The sequence below is a fragment of the Trifolium pratense genome, linkage group LG7 (genome assembly GCF_020283565.1).
Source record: "Trifolium pratense cultivar HEN17-A07 linkage group LG7, ARS_RC_1.1, whole genome shotgun sequence".
NCBI classification, from domain to species: domain Eukaryota; kingdom Viridiplantae; phylum Streptophyta; class Magnoliopsida; order Fabales; family Fabaceae; genus Trifolium; species Trifolium pratense.
Window position 1 is genome coordinate 22,837,334 of NC_060065.1, and position 23,497 is coordinate 22,860,830.

Genomic DNA, 23,497 nt, shown 5'->3' on the forward strand with positions numbered 1-23,497 from the left:
TGCATAATTACCCTTTTGCCCCTATGTCTATATTGAACACAAGGAATACACTGTGTCACCCTTGTTCGATTCAATATTGGGCCCTTAGACATTTATCCCGTTATGCAGGATGGGCAAATTCCATCTAGGTCACTCATGTCCCTCAGCATGCTTTGTGAAGTACCCATTAACTGTCTTTATGGTTATCCTGTTACGAACAACGTTTGATCAGCAACAAAGTACCTGACTCTACATTTAGGGTCCATAGTGGTTTCAGGTCAGAGGGTGGTATACACCACTATCACCATAAGAGCAACTTATGACATCTTGCATAACATTATATGTAGTACTCTCATAGCGGGTCAATCCAGTATAAATATTACTCCTAATATTTATACCTATGTCAAGACTTGATAACTCCTTATCCTATGATCCATGAGATGTGATCATCAGTCTATCTTCATAATAGTCTCTATGTTTTATTATTATCCCAATTCATAATAAAACTCGACTACGGATACTTTAAGAATAGTTAAATGGATTCAACTATTCTAGGGACTTTATCATTTTGGACATACAAACATAATAAAGAAATGCCTTTTTATATATATTAAATATATATATATATATATATATAAATCAAAGTCATCATACAAAAGACGATTATATCAAAATAGATTGGCTTTTAGGGCTTACTCCAACAGACGCACCTTGGTCAACATCTGTCTACTACGTGACGGACAAGTGTTGACACACTTTGATCAACACCTGTCTACTGTGTGCCAGGAATTTCAGTTACCACACAGTTCCTTGATATACTTCGCCAGTCACCCCATCCATGGTTCTCCAAGCCTTGAAGAAATAACCTGTTGAACAAATTTGAAAATACTTAATTATAATCAAGGACCACAAGGATTTGAACCCCAATACTGTCTAATCCTATTAGTTGAGTCAACCCTCAATGGAAGTACTCTAAGTTCTAATAATACGTTGGACTGTAGACAACCACATCAGAAGAAATTATTACAGTAACATGTTTAATAATCACAGTCTCTCTTAATATGAAACTTGCATAACACAATTTATTCATATAAGTCCCCATCACATCAAACCCATAGTTTTACGTACTTCACCCTCACCTAAAACCTTAGATAAATGCTACATACTGGTTAAGGAGCACCAGACTGAAAACTTCTCTAACAAAGATCCATTGAGAAAATTTAAGGCACAACTCAGATTACTTAGGATACATAAAGCCTACAATCACATATCAGTGTTTTCAAATAGCGACTGTAGTGACACTATAGCAGATCAGAATTTGAACAAATTGCTATGATTTTGTGATACGCTATTTAGTACAAGGTGTTGTCAAATAGAAGCTATAACATTGTAGTCATTCTATTTAGTACAAGCTATTGTCAAATATCAGCTATAAGATGGGGGAAAACCAAAATTCGCCATTTTAAGCTCCTCCATATCCACCATAAAATGTAACACCCCGAACTAACTACCCTTAAAAACGTCATCTTAAAAACTTTTTTAAAGATAAGTAGCCGGAGCGCTACGGAAAACATTTTATAAAACGATCGTGCACATGACACGAAACGTCGCAGCGGAAAACATTTTATAAAAGGATTTAACAAAGCAATGAACAAAATAGTTCAAAAGATAATTCATCTACATAAAACATAAGTTAAGATGTTCGCATCGATACGACGGAATACAAACAATCCCCGACTCGATGTTACAAAATACCAGAGCACTAATATACATCACAACCCAACTAAACTTAACAAAACTATACAAAGGTAGCCTACACTAGCTCCTCACCAAAAGTGCTCCACACCAAAACGATCTGCAGCTAAAGCTCGTCGAAAACCTCGACCTGAATACCTGAACCCCCAAAGGTCCAGCACATAACAATTAGGTAGAGAGTTAGTAAACATAATCACATACATACGAATATAGAAAACGCACCTATATTCAACCTATCACGTATTACTAACTCACACACATACCTCAATAAGTAATACACCAGATAACACATACTCACAAATACAGAACCAGATAGTTTCACGTCGTTTCGGACAACACAAAGAACTCACATAACACATAACACATAATTGCACATTTACTCAAATGCGACTAATGCCAAACATTCAATGTCATGCCAACCTAGACACGACTAATGCATGTGGTACCATCTTCTTTATCAATGAACTTACCATTGATTTTCTTCTTTATTGGACAAGTCCAATATCCTTCTTTATCAGACAAGTCTGATATCCCTAAATAATGCATGAATTTATGAATGTCATGCATTTACCAAACATATGATAATCACGTAGCACGAAGCTACTGCTCACTACATGGATAACATAATCCATTAAACTTCTTTATCAGACAAACTGATATTCTTCTTTATCGGACAACCCGATATACAAAAATACATATACTTCTTTGACATTTTATATAAATGCCATCACACAACACAATTATTAAACATATAATAATTCAAAACCAAAACAAAACCAAATACATGGATATACACACTTTGCACTACAACTAATTGCATACGCGTGCGAATCATATAACGATTAACAATAAGCATTAACAGCATCAACAAAAATTGCTGTCACAGAGGCCTTCGCTAAGCGAAGCCTCAGCGAGACATGGCGAACCTCACCAGGAAGTCACCTGCTCATGGCGAGCATTGGCGAGCTTCAGCGAACTCCTGGTCGCTTAGCGAACTACACCAGAAAAATATCTGTTCTTGAGTTTCAATAAGGCGGTTTAACATTGAATCCAACCAAAAATTCATTCAAACATGTTATAAATTCTCTTAAACAACAATTCCAAGCATATATGATATCAAGGAACATTAATCATCCCTTCCAAACATCCAAATACATCAAACAATCAAAATCATGCCAATTTCTTGCAAAATAAGCAAAGTTGCATAAACATGCAAAACCATCATCAAACATATACATATTCCCTCCTAGTTGTTCATTAAGCATACTAAGATGAAAAGAACATGTTTATGATAAAGAAATTTCACTCAAACCCCAAAGAAATTGGGTGAGAGAGTTTGGGAATGGAGGCTAGACACCTCCCCTCTCTTAGATCACCCAAGCTTATGCTTAACCACTCTCACCTTAGATTGAATGATGATTTTTGGCCTCTAAATCTCTTCTCCTTGCTCGTGTTCTTCTTCTTGCTCTCCTAGGGTTTTGCTCTTGCTTCTGAGCTTACAAACTTCTAACTTCTCATGAAAAACAAGTTGTGATACTATTCATTGGTTTGACTTGGTTACTTATACCACTCTCTATTGGTCTTGAACCAAGCCCAATGGCTTAGGCCCACTAAGCTTCTATCACACGCCCCAAGCCCACTAACATGGCAAAGGTTTCGCTCACAAACTTATGTTCGCGATAAATAATTATACGTCGCGTAAATAAATATTTAACACTAACCCAAAATATATGCAAATATATAAAATATCGATTTACTAAAAATCGGGTCGTTACAACTCTACCCCCCTTAAAAGAATTTCGCCCTCGAAATTACCTAAGAGATAAAACAGAGAACGAACCCTCAACGCGGCATCTTCGGTTTCTTGCATACCGGACTCTTGTGACCTTCCTCGCCACAATTGAAACAAAACACTTTCACCCGACAAGCATCGGCCTTGTGCCCAAACTGACCACAACTGAAACACTTGTCGCTTTTCCTCGGGCAATCATATGACATATGACCCCGCTCTCCACATTTGTAACAACTTCCACTTCCTTGCTTCTTCTTTCCACTTCCATTGCCCTTGTTCTCATACGGCTTACCACGATCCAAACCTTTTCCTTTCCTATCATTCAGAACCTTATAGTAGTTGGTCTTGGCTTTGCTATCTTCATCACAAATCCTTGCCTTGGTCATAAGGGTCGGAAAATCCCTGATTTCAGAAAATCCAATCAAAAGCTTGATATCCGGACGAAGTCCACTCTCAAACTTGACACACTTATCCTCTTCGGCTTCCACCGTGTTGTAGTGTGGACTAAACACACACAAAGCTTCAAACTTAGCCGTATACTCGGCGACCGATAAATTTCCTTGCTTGAGCTCCATGAACTCGATTACTTTCTTGTTCTTCACATCAGCCGGAAAGTACTTCCTTAAAAATTCCCTTTTGAAAGTTTCCCAAACGATGGCAACACCGTCCACTCCTATCCTGAGTCTCACATTCCTCCACCAAACGATTGCCTCCTCTCTAAGGGCATAAGTTCCCAAAGTAGTCTTATTCTCCTCAGAACAACCCATTGCTTCAAAGATGATCTCAACCTCATCTAACCACTTGATAGCCCCCTCCGGGTTATAGCCCCCGGTAAACAGAGTCGGTTTATGCGACATAAACCTTTCCAATCTTTTCTCACTATCCCTTCCCGGGTCATTATCCCTTACCACCAATGTAGTCAAAGCAGCCAAAGCTTGTGCAATCTGAGCGTTGGTCCTAGCAGCAGCCATGATTCCTGAACGAATCACAACTCGACGTTAGAATGTATTAACAGTGTACCCAACACATGCTTCATACAAGAGAAAGAAAATCCTAATGGCTCACATGAACCGACCTGCTCTGATACCACTATTGTAACACCCCGAACTAACTACCCTTAAAAACGTGATCTTAAAAACTTTTTTAAAGATAAGTAGTCGGAGCGCTACGGAAAACATTTTATAAAACGATCGTGCACATGACACGAAACGTCGCAGCGGAAAACATTTTATAAAAGGATTTAACAAAGCAATGAACAAAATAGTTCAAAAGATAATTCATCTACATAAAACATAAGTTAAGATGTTCGCATCGATATACGACGGAATACAAACGATCCCCGACTCGATGTTACAAAATACCAGAGCACTAATATACATCACAACCCAACTAAACTTAACAAAACTATACAAAGGTAGCCTACACTAGCTCCTCACCAAAAGTGCTCCACACCAAAACGATCTGCAGCTAAAGCTCGTCGAAAACCTCGACCTGAATACCTGAACCCCCAAAGGTCCAGCACATAACAATTAGGTAGAGAGTTAGTAAACATAATCACATACATACGAATATAGAAAACGCACCTATATTCAACCTATCACGTATTACTAACTCACACACATACCTCAATAAGTAATACACCAGATAACACATACTCACAAATACAGAACCAGATAGTTTCACGTCGTTTCGGACAACACAAAGAACTCACATAACACATAACACATAATTGCACATTTACTCAAATGCGACTAAAGCCAAACATTCAATGTCATGCCAACCTAGACACGACTAATGCATGTGGTACCATCTTCTTTATCAAGGAACTTACCATTGATATTCTTCTTTATTGGACAAGTCCAATATCCTTCTTTATCAGACAAGTCTGATATCCCTAAATAATGCATGAATTTATGAATGTCATGCATTTACCAAACATATGATAATCACGTAGCATGAAGCTACTGCTCACTACATGGATAACATAATCCATTAAACTTCTTTATCAGACAAACTGATATTCTTCTTTATCGGACAACCCGATATACAAAAATACATATACTTCTTTGACATTTTATATAAATGCCATCACACAACACAATTATTAAACATATAATAATTCAAAACCAAAACAAAACCAAATACATGGATATACACACTTTGCACTACAACTAATTGCATACGCGTGCGAATCATATAACGATTAACAATAAGCATTAACAGCATCAACAAAAATTGCTGTCACAGAGGCCTTCGCTAAGCGAAGCCTCAGCGAGACATGGCGAACCTCACCAGGAAGTCACCTGCTCATGGCGAGCATTGGCGAGCTTCAGCGAACTCCTGGTCGCTTAGCGAACTACACCAGAAAAATATCTGTTCTTGAGTTTCAATAAGGCGGTTTAACATTGAATCCAACCAAAAATTCATTCAAACATGTTATAAATTCTCTTAAACAACAATTCCAAGCATATATGATATCAAGGAACATTAATCATCCCTTCCAAACATCCAAATACATCAAACAATCAAAATCATGCCAATTTCTTGCAAAATAAGCAAAGTTGCATAAACATGCAAAACCATCATCAAACATATACATATTCCCTCCTAGTTGTTCATTAAGCATACTAAGATGAAAAGAACATGTTTATGATAAAGAAATTTCACTCAAACCCCAAAGAAATTGGGTGAGAGAGTTTGGGAATGGAGGCTAGACACCTCCCCTCTCTTAGATCACCCAAGCTTATGCTTAACCACTCTCACCTTAGATTGAATGATGATTTTTGGCCTCTAAATCTCTTCTCCTTGCTCGTGTTCTTCTTCTTGCTCTCCTAGGGTTTTGCTCTTGCTTCTGAGCTTACAAACTTCTAACTTCTCATGAAAAACAAGTTGTGATACTATTCATTGGTTTGACTTGGTTACTTATACCACTCTCTATTGGTCTTGAACCAAGCCCAATGGCTTAGGCCCACTAAGCTTCTATCACACGCCCCAAGCCCACTAACATGGCAAAGGTTTCGCTCACAAACTTATGTTCGCGATAAATAATTATACGTCGCGTAAATAAATATTTAACACTAACCCAAAATATATGCAAATATATAAAATATCGATTTACTAAAAATCGGGTCGTTACATAAAACATCACGCACCCTTCACAAATCGGTTATGGAAGTTGTCACCGCAATCCACCATGGCCAATATTTGACAACAATTTGAAAAGAAAAGAAAAAACACTATTTCTCGCAATCAGCAGTTTGAACACTGTCATATATAAGCTCCAAATATCTCAAGAGTATATAGTTAAATAAAACAAAAAACAAAAAACAAAAATAAATAATTGAGCGATAGAAATAATAGAAAATTCATTCATTTACCAGTATTTAGGGTCTGTTTGGATTGACTTATTTCAACTTATCGACTGGCATAAGTTTTGTGACACTGTTTTGGAGAACTTATGAAAACAGCTTATGACAATTTTCATACAAGTTTTTTAGGTTATTTTCATAAGTTCTCCAATATAGCTTATTAAAACAGCCCGTAACATGTATACAAACAATTTATATTTATTTAATCTTTTGCTATAAAACTAGCTTATACAAACTTATACATAACTATTTATCATGATAAGCGCTTGTGGTATAAGATGCAAATAAATTGTTTATCCAAACAGGAACTACTCTTAATACCAAAGCAAAGATAAACCGTAACATCCCAACTTTAATTAATAGTAGAATATTAATTAGAGATAAATATTAGAGACTAATTGGAATAAGTGAGTAGAAATTATCACACAAATAGAACACCATGATTTGTGGTCTACATGTTATTAAACAAATGCTAAGAAAGAATCAAAGCGGGACCCACACTTTGATTATGAACCACATGACCAAAGCCATATCTCTTCAATTTCATTTTTCATTTGCTGAACTGAAAGAGCACTCAGGAAACAAAGACTCCCTCACCCTCTCTCACGCCTCCCACCCTCATCTCTACCTTTCCATTTATTCAACAATCAAACATGGAAGATTCTTGCATGCAATCCACTCATTAGTTTCTTGGGTCAATTAGAGCAAGGAACAAAGTATTGATTAAAACCTCAAAGATTCGGAGGTTTGAGTAAAAGGGGTCAAATTGGAAGTTGAGAACTTAGTGGCAAAAATAAGAAGTTCATGGAGATAGAGAAGTTGGGGAAAAGCTTGAAGCTTGGAGTTTCAACACTTAATTCATGATTCTACGGCCGCTGGAAGTGGAGGATGGCAGCAAAAGCTGCATTTTGCTTACTGCAACAGCTCACCTAGCGAGCAGGAAGGTCTCTCAATGACCGTAGCAGGGCAACAGTTCTTCTGCATCTTTGTCAAACCATTCTTGAATATTGGTAAGAAAACTTAGAGCTCTTTTCCTTTCATTCAGATTTCAGAATCAGCATATTCTTCGATGTTAGAAAATGTCATTAATTCCATTCTTGGTATTTACATGTGGTTTTTGTGGTGAATGAGGCTTGGTTAAATAATTGGAGCTGAGCATGGAATTAAAAGTGGAATTCAGAACCATTATAAAGGAAAATAGAACTTATTAAGAAGCATTGGATGCTTGAATGATGACTGAGGATGTACGAATCAGTAAGGACAATTGTTGAAACAAGGAAACAAAGAAGACTGGAAATATTTATGGAAATTCGTATGCTGGATGTACCCTCACTAAAATGGTCGTACTTCTCTCTGTGTTAGTCCAAATTTAACCATTCTTGATGTTCTGGATAGCTAACGTAATCCCGGTCGTTTAGGTACCAGCCTAGTGAGATGTAATGGAGAAATGAGGTCTCGACGAATCTTTAAAGTGAAAGGTCCAACACAGAATTTATGCAGAAAGTGTTTGGGATTGGGCTGCACTCAAACGGTAAATTATTTCTCTCTGTAACTCCGTTTGGATTTATTCTGATTGCTATGGAAAGCTGACTCAAATACGGTCGTTATGGTCCCGGTTTCATAATTTATGGACCAGAATTGTGGCCAGTAGGTATTTTTGAAGTTGGAACTCTGATGCTGGTATTATGCAGAAAAATCTGCACACAAGTTTGGAGTAGTTTCGTTGCAAATTCTGCTTTTCGACGAGTTTCGGAAATGTCGGTGGTATGGTTCAAGCGTCGATTTCAGGTGGGTTCCCTTAGAAGCTCAACCTTTATGATTAGTTAGTATCTTAGTTGCCCAAAATATATGCATGACAATATTAGTTTAGAAAGAAAGTTAAGTTACTTCCCGTAAATTATGATTTGCATGATAACATTAGGATTTAGGGTGAATTAGTGTATGAGAGGAGCTTAATCCCAAAGTTCTTCTCCATTTTAATTATTTAATCCATTATGGTGTGCATAGCTATTAGAAAGAGGGATTGTAGGCGAATTTATGCATAGTTTACACAAAACAGAATGCTGAATTGGTATCCTCTCTAAGTGAGAATAGCAGATCAGCATCCTGCAGAATCTTTTAAAATGCATATGCTTTCACTCTTTTTAGATCCCTGGCTCTTTTAGATATTTTATGTGGATACTATAAGTACATTAAATAATTAGAATGTTAATTACACGTTAGGTACATGATAATCAGGACAAGTTAGTATTAACCCGGGAGGGAATTCATGGGCAGGATAACAATCAGGATTATTAAGTTAAGTTTAAGAAAGTCAATCAATTATGGTGGTTACTTATGTACCACGTTATGGGATTCGTTAGAATCCAATCATGTTATGATTGTGAGCTTCAGCCGTGTCGATGTACATTATTATCGCAGACGGACATGTCAGGCCTCTGAGACCGGCTCACCTCAGAGTGTCTTTGTTATGAATAAAACGAACAAGATATATAATTTGTGTTACACCTTTATGTATTATGTTATGAAATTATGTTATGTAAATCATGTTTAGAGATTGACTATCAGGATCAGAGAACTATTAGTTCGTCAGTTGCCCCGGTGTAGACACCAATAGTAATTGGGTAGTAGGAATCCACTGAGACGAAGTGACTGTCTCATTCCCCACTTATTTGATTTCAGATAAACAGGTTGATCAAGATATCATGGTCTACAAGCATGGAGTTCAGATACTTGGATTATGCTAGTTGAGCTGACGTCATGTTATCTTATATTTGTATAAGATTTAGTTTCTTTATGTTTTCAGTTGTTAGCTCAATTTAGTATTAATCTCTTGGATTTTGTAATCCTATTTATGTATTCGGACAATATGTAATGAAAATTTAATGTTTCCCGATTCAGTTATGTACACTCTTATCGATATTCTAGATAAATTGACATGGGGTGTTATAATTGGTATCAGAGCAGGTCGATTCACTATCGGACCTTGCCGCGGATCATTAAAATTCAATCCATAGTAGTACGGACCCTTTGGAGTCTGGACTGTTTACGCTGAAATCATCGCGTGTTGAGCCTGATCAACTCAATATCGTGTATGGTAGGCAGGGTATTACGGTTGAGAACCGAAGTGGACCAAGGAGGTCAAGTAGTAAGAAAGAAGTAGAAGCGCATACTCAGATGAAAGTATTAACGGAGACCGTTAGAAGTGGATATCGGAACTGCAGCAGTCGACGCCACAAGAATAAGTTGAGTAACGCCAACAAGTGGCGCACAAAATTGAGAATAGTACGTGGCGTAATACCAGTAGTAATAGGCATATCAAGACATGCACGAACCGAACGCACTCAACTGACGGTATCGGGTTTAAAGATATGGAGAATTCTGGGATTGGAAACCTGGTATCAAAGTAAGTTTTGACCGGAGTGGAACCAAGACCGAGTATTGAAGTACAAAATATTGGAAAATTGTTGTAAGTCTGATGGGCGCATAAATACATATGATGGAATTATAAGAACATTACATGCCCCAATAAGATAAGTTCAGCCTTTCAGTTCGTAACTAGTATCCTAGTCAGACCCGTATCAGCCAAGTTTTGTTTGAGTAATGACTGAAATTAATTCTAATACTATCAGTTACCTAAGCTGGCATATTAAGTGTCATTATCATTGATTCAAGAACAAGTAATGCAGTTTTGTACTAGCATCAAGAAGTCGGCGAACAATTTTTCGTATTCAAACCTCTCAACTAATAACCCAACATACTCGGTTAAACCTTTTGTGAGAAATTATCAGCTGAGTCATAATGAGAATCAAGTCTGTTCCAGTTCCAGAGATTAGTCAGTTAAGAGAGAGATAAATTATTTTGGTGTTTGGAACCTATCATTTACATTTAGTACAATAATTCAATTAATTTGCGAACCTTTCTAATTCCTTAATATCAGTGAATTGGATTCACGGATAGAGTGTTATCATTATGTAAATCTGACGAAATGTCTTAAGCTTTCCAGCTTTGTTGTTAGTAATCAGTTCGGATTCAGGTAAGTTTTTTTAAGTAATAGAGTAATTGGCGGGAGCAATAAGGGAAGTAAATACTAGAGAGGACTGAATGTAGCTGAGGTCGGTGAAGTGATAAGAAGTGAAGTGTTGCAGACATGTTAGATGGCGGTAAAGTATTATGTATATGATGGTGTGCCTAACGTCACTAAGCGATGCAAGTGCTACTTGTGATGTCTACGGTACGAGAAGTATTAATAGAAGAAATAACATCGGATAAGATGAGATGATGTGAAACAGTGTCTGAGAAGTTACAACTAAGAATGTAATGATGTGTATAGAGAATGACAGTAAGTAGTCGAATCAGAGTGCGCAGCCGGGAAGTGGTTGAGAATGTAGTCGGCAGATTGACTTGTAGGTCAACAACTCTTTGAGAGAGGAAATCCCTATTCGAAGGAATTGAAAGTGGGGAACCGTAAAATGATTAAAGATCGTATAACGAGTAAATTACGCAAATATTCATGTTTGGACCTGAGATTGTTAGTATAAAATACCCTTGAGAGCAAAGATTGTGAAGGTAAAACGGTTCACTTGGGAAGTTTGACGCGGTGAACTAGTTAGATTAAGTATGCTTCGGCATTGAATTGAAAAGTGCAAAAGAAGGAAAGTTACGCTGTGAGCGTTAAAGTTGAGGAAAAGTAACAGAGGGAGCTAATATAAGATGAGTGTGTACCTAAAAGTTGCATTATGGGCTAAGATTATGAGTTCAACGTCATGGAATAAATGAGTAGAATTTCCGAAAGTATCATAAGTGAACGCCAACGCAGTGAAGAATGACGATTACTAACCTTGAACGATAAATTATGATCAATTAAGAAACGAAATCCAGAATCTGGAAATGGATTATAGGCAATGTACTTGGTGATGAATGAAGAAGTTCTTGAATTTCGCGGACGAAATTCTTTTAAGGGGGATAGATTGTAACATCCCAACTTTAATTAATAGTAGAATATTAATTAGAGATAAATATTAGAGACTAATTGGAATAAGTGAGTAGAAATTATCACACAAATAGAACACCATGATTTGTGGTCTACATGTTATTAAACAAATGCTAAGAAAGAATCAAAGCGGGACCCACACTTTGATTATGAACCACATGACCAAAGCCATATCTCTTCAATTTCATTTTTCATTTGCTGAACTGAAAGAGCACTCAGGAAACAAAGACTCCCTCACCCTCTCTCACGCCTCCCACCCTCATCTCTACCTTTCCATTTATTCAACAATCAAACATGGAAGATTCTTGCATGCAATCCACTCATTAGTTTCTTGGGTCAATTAGAGCAAGGAACAAAGTATTGATTAAAACCTCAAAGATTCGGAGGTTTGAGTAAAAGGGGTCAAATTGGAAGTTGAGAACTTAGTGGCAAAAATAAGAAGTTCATGGAGATAGAGAAGTTGGGGAAAAGCTTGAAGCTTGGAGTTTCAACACTTAATTCATGATTCTACGGCCGCTGGAAGTGGAGGATGGCAGCAAAAGCTGCATTTTGCTTACTGCAACAGCTCACCTAGCGAGCAGGAAGGTCTCTCAATGACCGTAGCAGGGCAACAGTTCTTCTGCATCTTTGTCAAACCATTCTTGAATATTGGTAAGAAAACTTAGAGCTCTTTTCCTTTCATTCAGATTTCAGAATCAGCATATTCTTCGATGTTAGAAAATGTCATTAATTCCATTCTTGGTATTTACATGTGGTTTTTGTGGTGAATGAGGCTTGGTTAAATAATTGGAGCTGAGCATGGAATTAAAAGTGGAATTCAGAACCATTATAAAGGAAAATAGAATTTATTAAGAAGCATTGGATGCTTGAATGATGACTGAGGATGTACGAATCAGTAAGGACAATTGTTGAAACAAGGAAACAAAGAAGACTGGAAATATTTATGGAAATTCGTATGCTGGATGTACCCTCACTAAAATGGTCGTACTTCTCTCTGTGTTAGTCCAAATTTAACCATTCTTGATGTTCTGGATAGCTAACGTAATCCCGGTCGTTTAGGTACCAGCCTAGTGAGATGTAATGGAGAAATGAGGTCTCGACGAATCTTTAAAGTGAAAGGTCCAACACAGAATTTATGCAGAAAGTGTTTGGGATTGGGCTGCACTCAAACGGTAAATTATTTCTCTCTGTAACTCCGTTTGGATTTATTCTGATTGCTATGGAAAGCTGACTCAAATACGGTCGTTATGGTCCCGGTTTCATAATTTATGGACCAGAATTGTGGCCAGTAGGTATTTTTGAAGTTGGAACTCTGATGCTGGTATTATGCAGAAAAATCTGCACACAAGTTTGGAGTAGTTTCGTTGCAAATTCTGCTTTTCGACGAGTTTCGGAAATGTCGGTGGTATGGTTCAAGCGTCGATTTCAGGTGGGTTCCCTTAGAAGCTCAACCTTTATGATTAGTTAGTATCTTAGTTGCCCAAAATATATGCATGACAATATTAGTTTAGAAAGAAAGTTAAGTTACTTCCCGTAAATTATGATTTGCATGATAACATTAGGATTTAGGGTGAATTAGTGTATGAGAGGAGCTTAATCCCAAAGTTCTTCTCCATTTTAATTATTTAATCCATTATGGTGTGCATAGCTATTAGAAAGAGGGATTGTAGGCGAATTTATGCATAGTTTACACAAAACAGAATGCTGAATTGGTATCCTCTCTAAGTGAGAATAGCAGATCAGCATCCTGCAGAATCTTTTAAAATGCATATGCTTTCACTCTTTTTAGATCCCTGGCTCTTTTAGATATTTTATGTGGATACTATAAGTACATTAAATAATTAGAATGTTAATTACACGTTAGGTACATGATAATCAGGACAAGTTAGTATTAACCCGGGAGGGAATTCATGGGCAGGATAACAATCAGGATTATTAAGTTAAGTTTAAGAAAGTCAATCAATTATGGTGGTTACTTATGTACCACGTTATGGGATTCGTTAGAATCCAATCATGTTATGATTGTGAGCTTCAGCCGTGTCGATGTACATTATTATCGCAGACGGACATGTCAGGCCTCTGAGACCGGCTCACCTCAGAGTGTCTTTGTTATGAATAAAACGAACAAGATATATAATTTGTGTTACACCTTTATGTATTATGTTATGAAATTATGTTATGTAAATCATGTTTAGAGATTGACTATCAGGATCAGAGAACTATTAGTTCGTCAGTTGCCCCGGTGTAGACACCAATAGTAATTGGGTAGTAGGAATCCACTGAGACGAAGTGACTGTCTCATTCCCCACTTATTTGATTTCAGATAAACAGGTTGATCAAGATATCATGGTCTACAAGCATGGAGTTCAGATACTTGGATTATGCTAGTTGAGCTGACGTCATGTTATCTTATATTTGTATAAGATTTAGTTTCTTTATGTTTTCAGTTGTTAGCTCAATTTAGTATTAATCTCTTGGATTTTGTAATCCTATTTATGTATTCGGACAATATGTAATGAAAATTTAATGTTTCCCGATTCAGTTATGTACACTCTTATCGATATTCTAGATAAATTGACATGGGGTGTTATATAAACTAACTAACCTATGTTCAGCTTCTGTCCAAGGAATACCCTTTCGCCTTTCTTGAACAGTTCTTGAAGTCTTAGTTCTCTTTTTGACAGCTCTTATTTCATTATAATTCGGCAGAGGCACATAACCAGATTCAATGTGGTTAACATCATCAATCAAATCCACATAATGACGCTTAACTTCTTCCAAACTTTTCCCAGTTACATGCGCCGCAAATTGCTCCCATTCCTCGGGATGATTTGCCAACGCATTTTCAAACGCTATATCTTGCTCTCTACTCCAATAACAGCTACAATTTCCCAATTCATCCATAGCCAATTCAATTCCAAAATTTAGATTGTGATTTTAATTTCTTTGTAAATTACTTCAATCGTGATTTTGGATTCTTATGATTTTATAACCTATTGATTGATTATAAATAAATAAATAAATAAAAAAGCAACAAAATTTAGTTAGAATATGTGAAATCATCATCATCATGTGAAAAATTGATTATTAACACGATGAAAATTAGGGTTATGAATGGATTTTTGGGTAAAGAGAAAATTAAAAAATGAAGTAGAAAAATAGAGAAAACTCACGTTGCATAAAGAAGAAGAAAAAAAAAAAGGAAAATCTTGATTTGGAATCTATCACTCACTCACACTGTTGAGTTGAATGCCACTCCTAATTTATGAGTTTGAATGTTTTAGGATTTTAAATTATTATATATATATATATATATATATATATATATATATATATATATATATATATGCTTAATTAATAAAATAGTCACTTAAAGACATTTTTGGTTTCACATAGGTCCCTTAAAGAAAAAAAGGTCCGAATAGGTCCCTTAAAGAAAAAAAATCCGAATAGGTCGGAGGACCAAATTGATTAACAGAGATGTCTTTAAGGGACCAAACTGATTAACGAAGATGTCTTTAAGGGACCTATTCGAACCTTTTTTTCTTTAAGGGACCTATTTGGTCCTTTTTTTCTTTAAGGGACCAATGTGAAACAAAAAATATCTTTAAGGGACCATTTTACTAATTAAGCCTATATATATATATATATATATATATATATATATATATTTAGTGAATGGGGCCCTTTAAAAGTGGATTTATTGGTTTGGATGAGAATCTTTTTCTTTTGAATGAGTTTGGATTAGAATCTCAACTAAAGTAAATAAATGGTACTGTATTTCGAAAATAAAATATTCTCTCGTACGTTTTTTTATAATAATTCTCTTGGTACATTTTTTTTAATAATAACAGACTTAAATTAACAAAATAAATGAAAGATAGTAGTAGCACTGTCACAATTCAAAATTTATAAAAAATTACAATCAGAATTAGTTAAAACTAGTGAGAAATGAGCTTCAAATTCCTTTTTGGCTATTAAATCCGCACTTGAGTTAACTTCTCTGAAACAATGGTGAATAGTGGCAACTCAATTCAGAAGATTTAGTAGATTAAAAACCTCTTTTGTGAGATGTTTGAGATAAGATATGGTGGTAGAACGATTGAGAACAGCAGCTGCAACAAGGTAGAGTCTATTTCAAAAATGACACGGTCAAGATGAAGATTACGAGCAATACGCATAGCATAAACTAAACTCCACATCTCAACACTCTAAGAATTACTATGGCCAAGGTTGCAATAAAAACCATGAATAAGACCATCCAGAGAGTCTTTAAGCAATCCGCCACAAGTTGATAAAGTATTCCTTTTACTATGAGCTCCATCTACATCAAACTTAAGAGTATCTATAGAAGGGGGCTCTCATCTAATAGGAATGATAGACACAGAACTCTCCATATAATCCGCAAGTTTAATAATACTATCGACTATCATTTGCACTTGGATAGCTATATGAAGAAGTCAAATTTGCCGAAGGTTGGAGTACTGATTAAACACCAATTCATTACGATCCTTCCACAAAGCATTGACAGAGATGCCAAAAGAAGTCACCCAACTCCGGGGTGTATTTCCAATATCTTCATTATCAAGGTTCCATTCAAGCCAAGACATGAGATCTAGGCTAAAGAATTTTGCCCAATTATCTAGTTTGATAATTGAGGACCAAAATTCCATTGCTTCTTCACGGTCTCTTAATACATGCATAATGGATTCAAGTCCTTGTTGGCACCGGGGACAACTATTGTCATCTGTCATATTGATTTTGTGTCTCTCTTCATTAGTCATAAGTCTACCGTGAACTACTTTCCAAATAAAAGAACGATCCTATTAGGACCTTTCCATTTCCAAACCAGCTTGAACATGGGTGACTTAGTTTTCTCGATGAGTCTTTTATCTATGAGAAGTGATCAGTAGGCCGAGTTAAGAGAAAATTTACCATCCGTTGAAGCACTCCAATTTGGGAAATCTGAATGCAACTCTGTGGATGGGGTTTAACAGTACGGACATCGTTGGGCAATAATTAGTTAAGGACCTCCCGTTTCCACACAGTGTCATCTGCATAAAAACAAACGGGGATGTTTGCCCAACCAACTGGAATACTATTAAGCAAGATTGGCATTAAGAGGAGCAATATCATCGATCAACATATCCTTCCAAAACCTAATATCTTTTCCGTTTTGAATGGTCCAAGATATATTAGTTTCAGCATCTTCCCAAACATGGCAAATAACTTCCAAAATGTTTGAACAATGATGCCTCAAGCGAATATCAGGGAGAGCATTAGGACCACAAGTATACTTAGCCTTCATCACCCTTACCTAAAAGCTTTTCTGGGTTAGCAACAAGGTTTCAGGCTAGCTTTAACATGGACACTTGGTTTAAAATACACATGTTTTTCTTGACAAAAAAAAAAAAAATACACATGTTTTTAAACCCAAGACTCCCTTGCTCTTTAGGTAGACAAATCTTACTCCAAGAAATCAGGTGACACTTTCTTTGCTCCTAAGTAACACCTAAGGTCCTTGGTTTCTTCAATATCCAAGATGCCACTCAAGCTAGTAGCAAGGTCACGATTTGTACTTTTAGAGAAGAACGCCTTTGATTTTTGCAGGTTAAATTTTTTACCAGAGTGATAACAAAATTCATCTAGTACCTCACGAATAAGGATGGCTTGGTTAGAGACAGCTTCTGCAATAAGCACAGGATCATCAGCAAAGTTAATATGAGAAAGCGAGGGACCCGAGCCTCTACCAAACTTAAGTGCCTTCCAAGTACCAGCTTCAACCAAGTCTTGAATTTTGTGACTAAGTCTCGCAATGGCAAGGACAAATAGATAAGGAAATATAGGGTCCCTTGGATAAGGCCACGAGATCTAGTGAAAGAGATTGATTTCTTACCATTCCGATTCAAACTCATGGAAGAGGAGAAAATGCAATTCTCAATAACATATGTCAAATGATGTGGTAGATTAAGAATGTGTAATGTTTTTATAATGAAAGGCCACTCAAGTCTATCGTAGGCCTTTTCTAAATCTAATTTGAGAACCATATAACCAGTATTACCATGCATATTAGAAGTTTGCAAAGAAATTGTGTTGGGAGTGAGGAGGAAGGAGGAGGTGGAAGATAGGTGGTTATGGGGAAATGAGAGCTACACGGTTACGAATGCTTATAGAACTCTTATAGCAAGTGAGGGGGAGGAGCCAGCTTGGGCTAGAGAGATATGGAGTCCTTTAATCCCGCTGAAATTCTCGGTTTTAGCATGGCGGGTGTTTCAAAATAGACTCCCTACTAAGGAAAATTTATTGAAAAGAAGAATTTTCTTTCATTAACTCGTCTAATCTTTGTGTAGGAGGTTGTGGCAGCTCCGAATTGGAAGAGCATGTACTCTTTAATTGTCCTATTTTATCTTCAGTGTGGAAAAAGATTGATGTTTAAAGGCTTAATTTATTCCGGGAAAGGCTAGGACTAAGGATATGTTAAGCATCATATGGTTTTCAACCGTTCATTCTATATGGAAGGCTAGAAATGAAATGATTTTTAATCATGTCGGATTTAATTGGGAGAAGGTGGTAGATGAAATTAAAATCACAGCTTGGAAAGCTTTAAAGGCTCGTGCTAAGGAATTCTCATGCAACCTATATGAATGGAATTTAAACCCTTTGATTTGTATGGGAATGAGAAGTATGATTTAGCTTTTTATTCTTTGCTAATTTCTGATCTGCTAATGTGCTTTTAGATTCTACTCTGGATCGGTTTCTTGCAGTCTGTTTGTATGCTTCAATCCGAGAAGGATTTCTTCACTTTTCTTTGGTTGCATTCCAATCTCCTTGCTCTGTTTGCGGTGATGCAGTTCTCTCAACTGCGTTTCTCTGCTTCCTTTTGTGGCAACTGGCAAGGACCGGGATCCCATGGATATAGAGTTGGAATTCTCCTTGTTTCGGCTGTTTGCTATTGTGGCTTAGTTGTTTGGGAGCTTTTGAGAAGCTGGCTGTCCTCTTGGCGTGATTATATCTCAGACTTTCTTGTGCATTTTTGTGAAGATTGTTTCCTCCTGTTTCAGAATTATGTTTGGGTGTTTTTTGCCTTCTTTATTGGTGTACCAAAGGCAGATCTGATTGATTGCTTATAGTGTTGTTGTGCTGTACTGAACAATAATGGCATTGCTTATGCCTTTCTCAATAAATCCTACTTTTGCTGTTGCAAAAAAAAAAAAAAAGTATTACCATGCATACATATTATTCAAAAAGTGAATGATCTCTTGTAGAATAAGGATATTATCAGTAGTAGATCTTCCAAGAATAAAGCTACTTTGATTCTGAAAAACAATATATGGCATGATATTTCTGAGACGTTGTGATATAATTTTGGTGAAAATTTTGTAAATTACATTACATAATGCAATGGGCCTAATTTTGTGTTATGATCAAGAGTTAAGACAAGTCAAGAAACAATGTGAATCCTAACACAATTTCACATGTAGGCATTGTTAGTTACCACACCAGAACATGATAGACTGCCCCCCAACCTTTCATTGACTACACTCTAATGAAAGCCAACGTACCTCCAAAATATGGGATCATGCATTTTCCTTTGTGATCAACTTCAAACTAAATTGGCTTTTCATGCATATATATAATAATTGATTGAATAAGGGAACAAGGGACCATGCATCAAAACTTGAATTTATAGAAACATGGGACCATGCATCAAATTTGAAAACAGAAGATTACAATGCTATGTATATATGTATGTGACTTGAAAGTGATTATAAGTCATCAACTTGCTAAGTTTCAAAAAAATTCATCATTTTCTCTAGTTTTCTCTTTGATAGATAGGGATTATGGAACCTCAAAACTCCACCAGAGAATTAACAGCGTTGGTTGTAGATGATGATAGGGCTATCCGAATGATTCATCGAGGTTTACTGAAGAAAGCTGGTGTGAGAAATGTTGACGAAGTGAAAAATGGTCAAGAAGCAGTGGAAGTTCATAGTGGTGGAAAACGTTTTGACCTTATTCTAATGGATAAGGACATGAATGTGATGAATGGAATTGAGGCAACGAAGAAACTGCGATCGATGGATATTGATAGCATGATTATCGGTGTGTCATCCCGTGAAACAGAAGCTGAAAAACAAGAATTCATGGATGCTGGGGACTGAATGACTTGAAACAGAAACCTTTGAGTATTGATGTAGTTAGTTCCATTGTTGATGTTGTAAAAGCTAGCATGTAGATGCTGTTTTAAATAATAATTTAGTTTTAGTCATTATGCAATGTCCTTGTAACCATCAGTTCTTAGTTATCTCAGTTTCTTCAACTGTTTGATTCCAACATGTATCTTACCTTAAATAACATGACAGAGTATAAATTGTCCTTTTCATGAACTTATATTCTCATATTTTGGTTTCAACTGAATGATTGTAATCGTAATGTGATGACAATTATTTGAAACAACGGTTGTGTTTTTCTCTAATCATATTATTGACTACTCACTGCAATGCTTAGATTTCTTCTTTTTTACTGTTCATTGTTTAGGTTTTAAGTGTGATGAATGATTAGATTGGATTCTACCTACTAGCATAAATGGTGATATGCATTTGCTAGTGTGCTTATGATGATGGTGCAATAACGATTTTGTTTGGTGCTATTTCATGCACAATTTTAGTTTTAGTGATTTGTCAATGGTTTAGAATTGTGCAGCACCTATGTAGTATGTAGAGACACCTTCCTCGGTCAAAATGATTTTTTCACTTTATTTCTTTCAATTACTCTTGGTCTCACTTATGACGGACAAAGTTGTGCAAGGATCTTGAAAGCAAAAGATGGTAACTGCATTTGCAGTGGCGGGGTAATGTACCTCCAAAATATGGCAGGGATTTGATGACACAACTAGATACCCTTTGAGTAGAATAAAACATATCTGATGATTGACTTTGATTCAAGAGCCTAATAAACTTGCTTTGTGTTTTACTTTTACCTCGTCTTTCTACTGTTACTAATTCTCTTACACAATCGTAGATGCTGAGTTTGGCACTTCAAGCAAGGGACACGCTGCAACATATCTGCACAGGTCAAATTTCGAATGCATGATCAGCTGTTGAATTGAGCATATCAGTTAAGGTGTGAGGTGCTGGTTTACAAAGGCGGAATTCCTTTTCTAAGATTGACTTTTATTGGAGCAAACCTGAATTTGCAGGGCAACTACTGCTGCTGTCTTTTTTTTTTTTTTTAAGAAGCTAAATTAGCTCACCCAAATTGACGTCAGAGAGAATCGAACCTCAGACCTCAAGAGGAGCACACTCCAGGTCTCAAGCCAATACCAATGCACCAACCCAAGTGGGTTCTACTGCTGCTGTCTTAACAGTTATGGAATAAATATTCTGTTGTTTAGTAGTAGTCTGATGCGGTTTTGGCAAAATGTGTTGGGGCGTTTGGTGGTTTATGTAACTTTCATCTGAGAATAATTCTCAGGTTTGGCAAAATGTGTCTTCTGCTAGTTTTGCTTGTAAGTGTCCATATTTTTTTGGTTACTACTTAGTGCATCTCTATTCCAACAATTCTCAGTTAGGTACTTAACTAGATATATTCTCAATCTCAAGTGGAACTGGTTGTGTTCTGGAGACTTGGCATGTTAGTCTTTGTTTTGAATGGCTATATTATATTGTTTAATAACTTCATTAGGTGTCACTCAGGATGGTATCATGACATTTGAACTTGGATTGTTTGAGCATCAAAATTCACAAGTTATGGTGGCAATTACTTGACTACTATGTGACATTATCAATTTATAAATATTGAATTCCTTGTTCTAATTAGGGGACTTTAGAATTTAAACTTTTACCGTAGGTGTCAACTTGTAATTACACATTTGTAGCCACACTTGGGTCAAGCTTCTGCAGCAAAGGTAACTTAGATAAGTTGTATCCAAGCCACTAGGTTTGGTTCAGTGGTGAGGAATTTAGGTAGTATGCATAAGGTCCTAGGTTCGATCCTCATTGCTAACATTGTAAACCAAAAAAAATCTTCTCCATTTGACAATGCCAAATTTTGAGCTTCATATTGAAGAAAAAAATATATGTTTGGTAATATTTTTTATTCAGAAACTTTTAGCTTATAGTTTATCATTTTTTTTTTCTTCCAATTTTACCTCTATCATTAATTAATTAAACATATCTTTTTATTGTAATTTCATATTTATAAGATAATTTCAACCGATAATTTTACTAAACACCACAAATTCAATCAATTAGATAATTTATCCGCTATAAACAACTTATCAACTGTCCAATATTTTTTGCCAAGCATATAAATATACACTATCTATTGTTCAATTGTTGTTATCGGAAGTCAAAGCATACGTACCGTATCGAATCTGTGCATCCCCATCCTCATGGCTTCAACCAACGGTAAATATGGTTTTACAATTTATCTTCCCCAACCCAACCTTCTTTTGGGATCATTCTTTTTATATGCAATTTTAATTAATTAAATGGTTTTGACAGGTGCTGTTATCGTGATCATGGGTGTCAGTGGCGCCGGAAAAACGTAAGTGCCCACTTCTACCTATCAATAATTAAATGGTTAAGTTTTTCATAGCCAAACTTATCTGTTGGATATATATTGAACAGCACAATTGGTCGGAGGCTGGAAAAACAAATTAGATATAAGTATCTTGATGCTGATGATTTTCATTCTCAATTCAACAAAGGTGCCTATATATATATCATGATTTTCTTATCTCTTTCCATGGACTCTGGTAGTCCGGATTTTCCAATGAAGCACAGAGACAGACACGTCAATACCGATAATAATTTGACATAATTCAATGTAATCATAATTGTCGTCGAACACTGATGCGTGTCTTGCATGTCCGACAATGAGTGTTCGTGCTTCATAGGATATCTTTGCATTCACGTAGTCTATATTGGTGAGCCTTGGATTTAGATTGCACAATTCACAAAATATGCAAATTTGATTCTGGACCGTTCAATCTTGATCCAACTGGTCACCGATGTGTTGACCGTGTGAATTCATCTCAGGGTATTCCGACTGCATGAAATCTTGATTCCTAGTTATGTGATGTTGAATTCTCTTTTTATTTGTTTTCACCTCATTTCTTTCAATACAACAGACAAGATGAGCGCGGGAATCCCACTTACAGATGAAGACAGGATGCCATGGCTTGAATCACTGAGAGATGCCATAAAAGAATCCTTAATTAACAAAAAGGGTTTGATTCTTGGCTGCTCTGCTTTGAAGAAGCAATACAGAGAAATACTTAGATCAGGTGACCCTGATTATAAATTGGAGAGTTATGCAAGTGCTGTTAAATTCATTCTATTGGATGTTCCTGCTGAAGTGCTAATTGCTCGATTAAATAAGAGAGCTGCAAAAGGAGAACATTATATGCCTGCATCTCTTCTGCAATCTCAGTTAGATTTGCTTAACATTGATGAATCTGAGGGAATACTTAAAGTTGATGCTACTTTAAGGCCTGAATCCATTGTTAATAGCATTAAAGAAATGCACCCTTTTCAGGGTTATTTTCAATCATGATGATTATGTTGAACCTCAGTACTAATGATATGAAACTTCTTGTAGATTCTT

General features: G+C 36.3%; 2 protein-coding genes, 1 long non-coding RNA gene and 1 pseudogene across 11 annotated transcripts; 3 read left to right on the forward strand and 1 right to left on the reverse strand.

The window, feature by feature from the left end:
* Positions 1–673: 673 nt before the first annotated feature.
* On the reverse strand, positions 674–15,178 carry LOC123895548 (transcription factor SRM1-like). 2 transcript variants are annotated; one of them, XM_045945959.1, is made up of 3 exons: positions 15,061–15,178; positions 14,493–14,880; positions 674–845 (listed from the first exon to the last, which is right to left on the reverse strand). In XM_045945959.1, exons 2-3 carry the CDS (start codon positions 14,789–14,791, stop codon positions 752–754), a joined length of 393 nt encoding a protein of 130 aa, XP_045801915.1. In that variant the 5' UTR covers positions 14,792–14,880; positions 15,061–15,178; the 3' UTR covers positions 674–751. The 2 variants fall into 2 exon arrangements, with proteins under 2 accessions (XP_045801915.1, XP_045801916.1); XM_045945960.1 differs by lacking the exon at positions 674–845 and adding an exon at positions 6,915–7,225 and having other exon boundaries at positions 14,479–15,161.
* On the forward strand, positions 7,259–14,432 carry LOC123895550. Of its 8 annotated transcripts, none has more exons than XR_006804407.1 (8): positions 7,261–7,904; positions 8,026–8,234; positions 8,320–8,425; positions 8,531–8,682; positions 9,577–12,868; positions 12,947–13,059; positions 13,165–13,316; positions 14,211–14,432. It is a non-coding gene; the product is annotated as an uncharacterized LOC123895550 (long non-coding RNA). The 8 variants fall into 8 exon arrangements; XR_006804403.1 differs by having other exon boundaries at positions 7,265–7,904; positions 8,313–8,425; XR_006804408.1 differs by having other exon boundaries at positions 7,259–8,234; positions 8,313–8,425; positions 13,220–13,316.
* A 3,183-nt stretch (positions 15,179–18,361) lies between the features above and the next one.
* On the forward strand, positions 18,362–20,123 carry LOC123896076 (annotated as a pseudogene).
* A 2,079-nt stretch (positions 20,124–22,202) lies between these two features.
* LOC123895547 (gluconokinase-like) lies at positions 22,203–23,490 on the forward strand. The gene is made up of 4 exons (XM_045945958.1): positions 22,203–22,296; positions 22,393–22,435; positions 22,519–22,598; positions 23,022–23,490. The coding sequence occupies exons 1-4, from the start codon at positions 22,281–22,283 to the stop codon at positions 23,444–23,446; spliced, it is 564 nt and encodes a 187-aa protein (XP_045801914.1). The 5' UTR covers positions 22,203–22,280; the 3' UTR covers positions 23,447–23,490.
* The last annotated feature ends 7 nt before the right edge of the window (positions 23,491–23,497 follow it).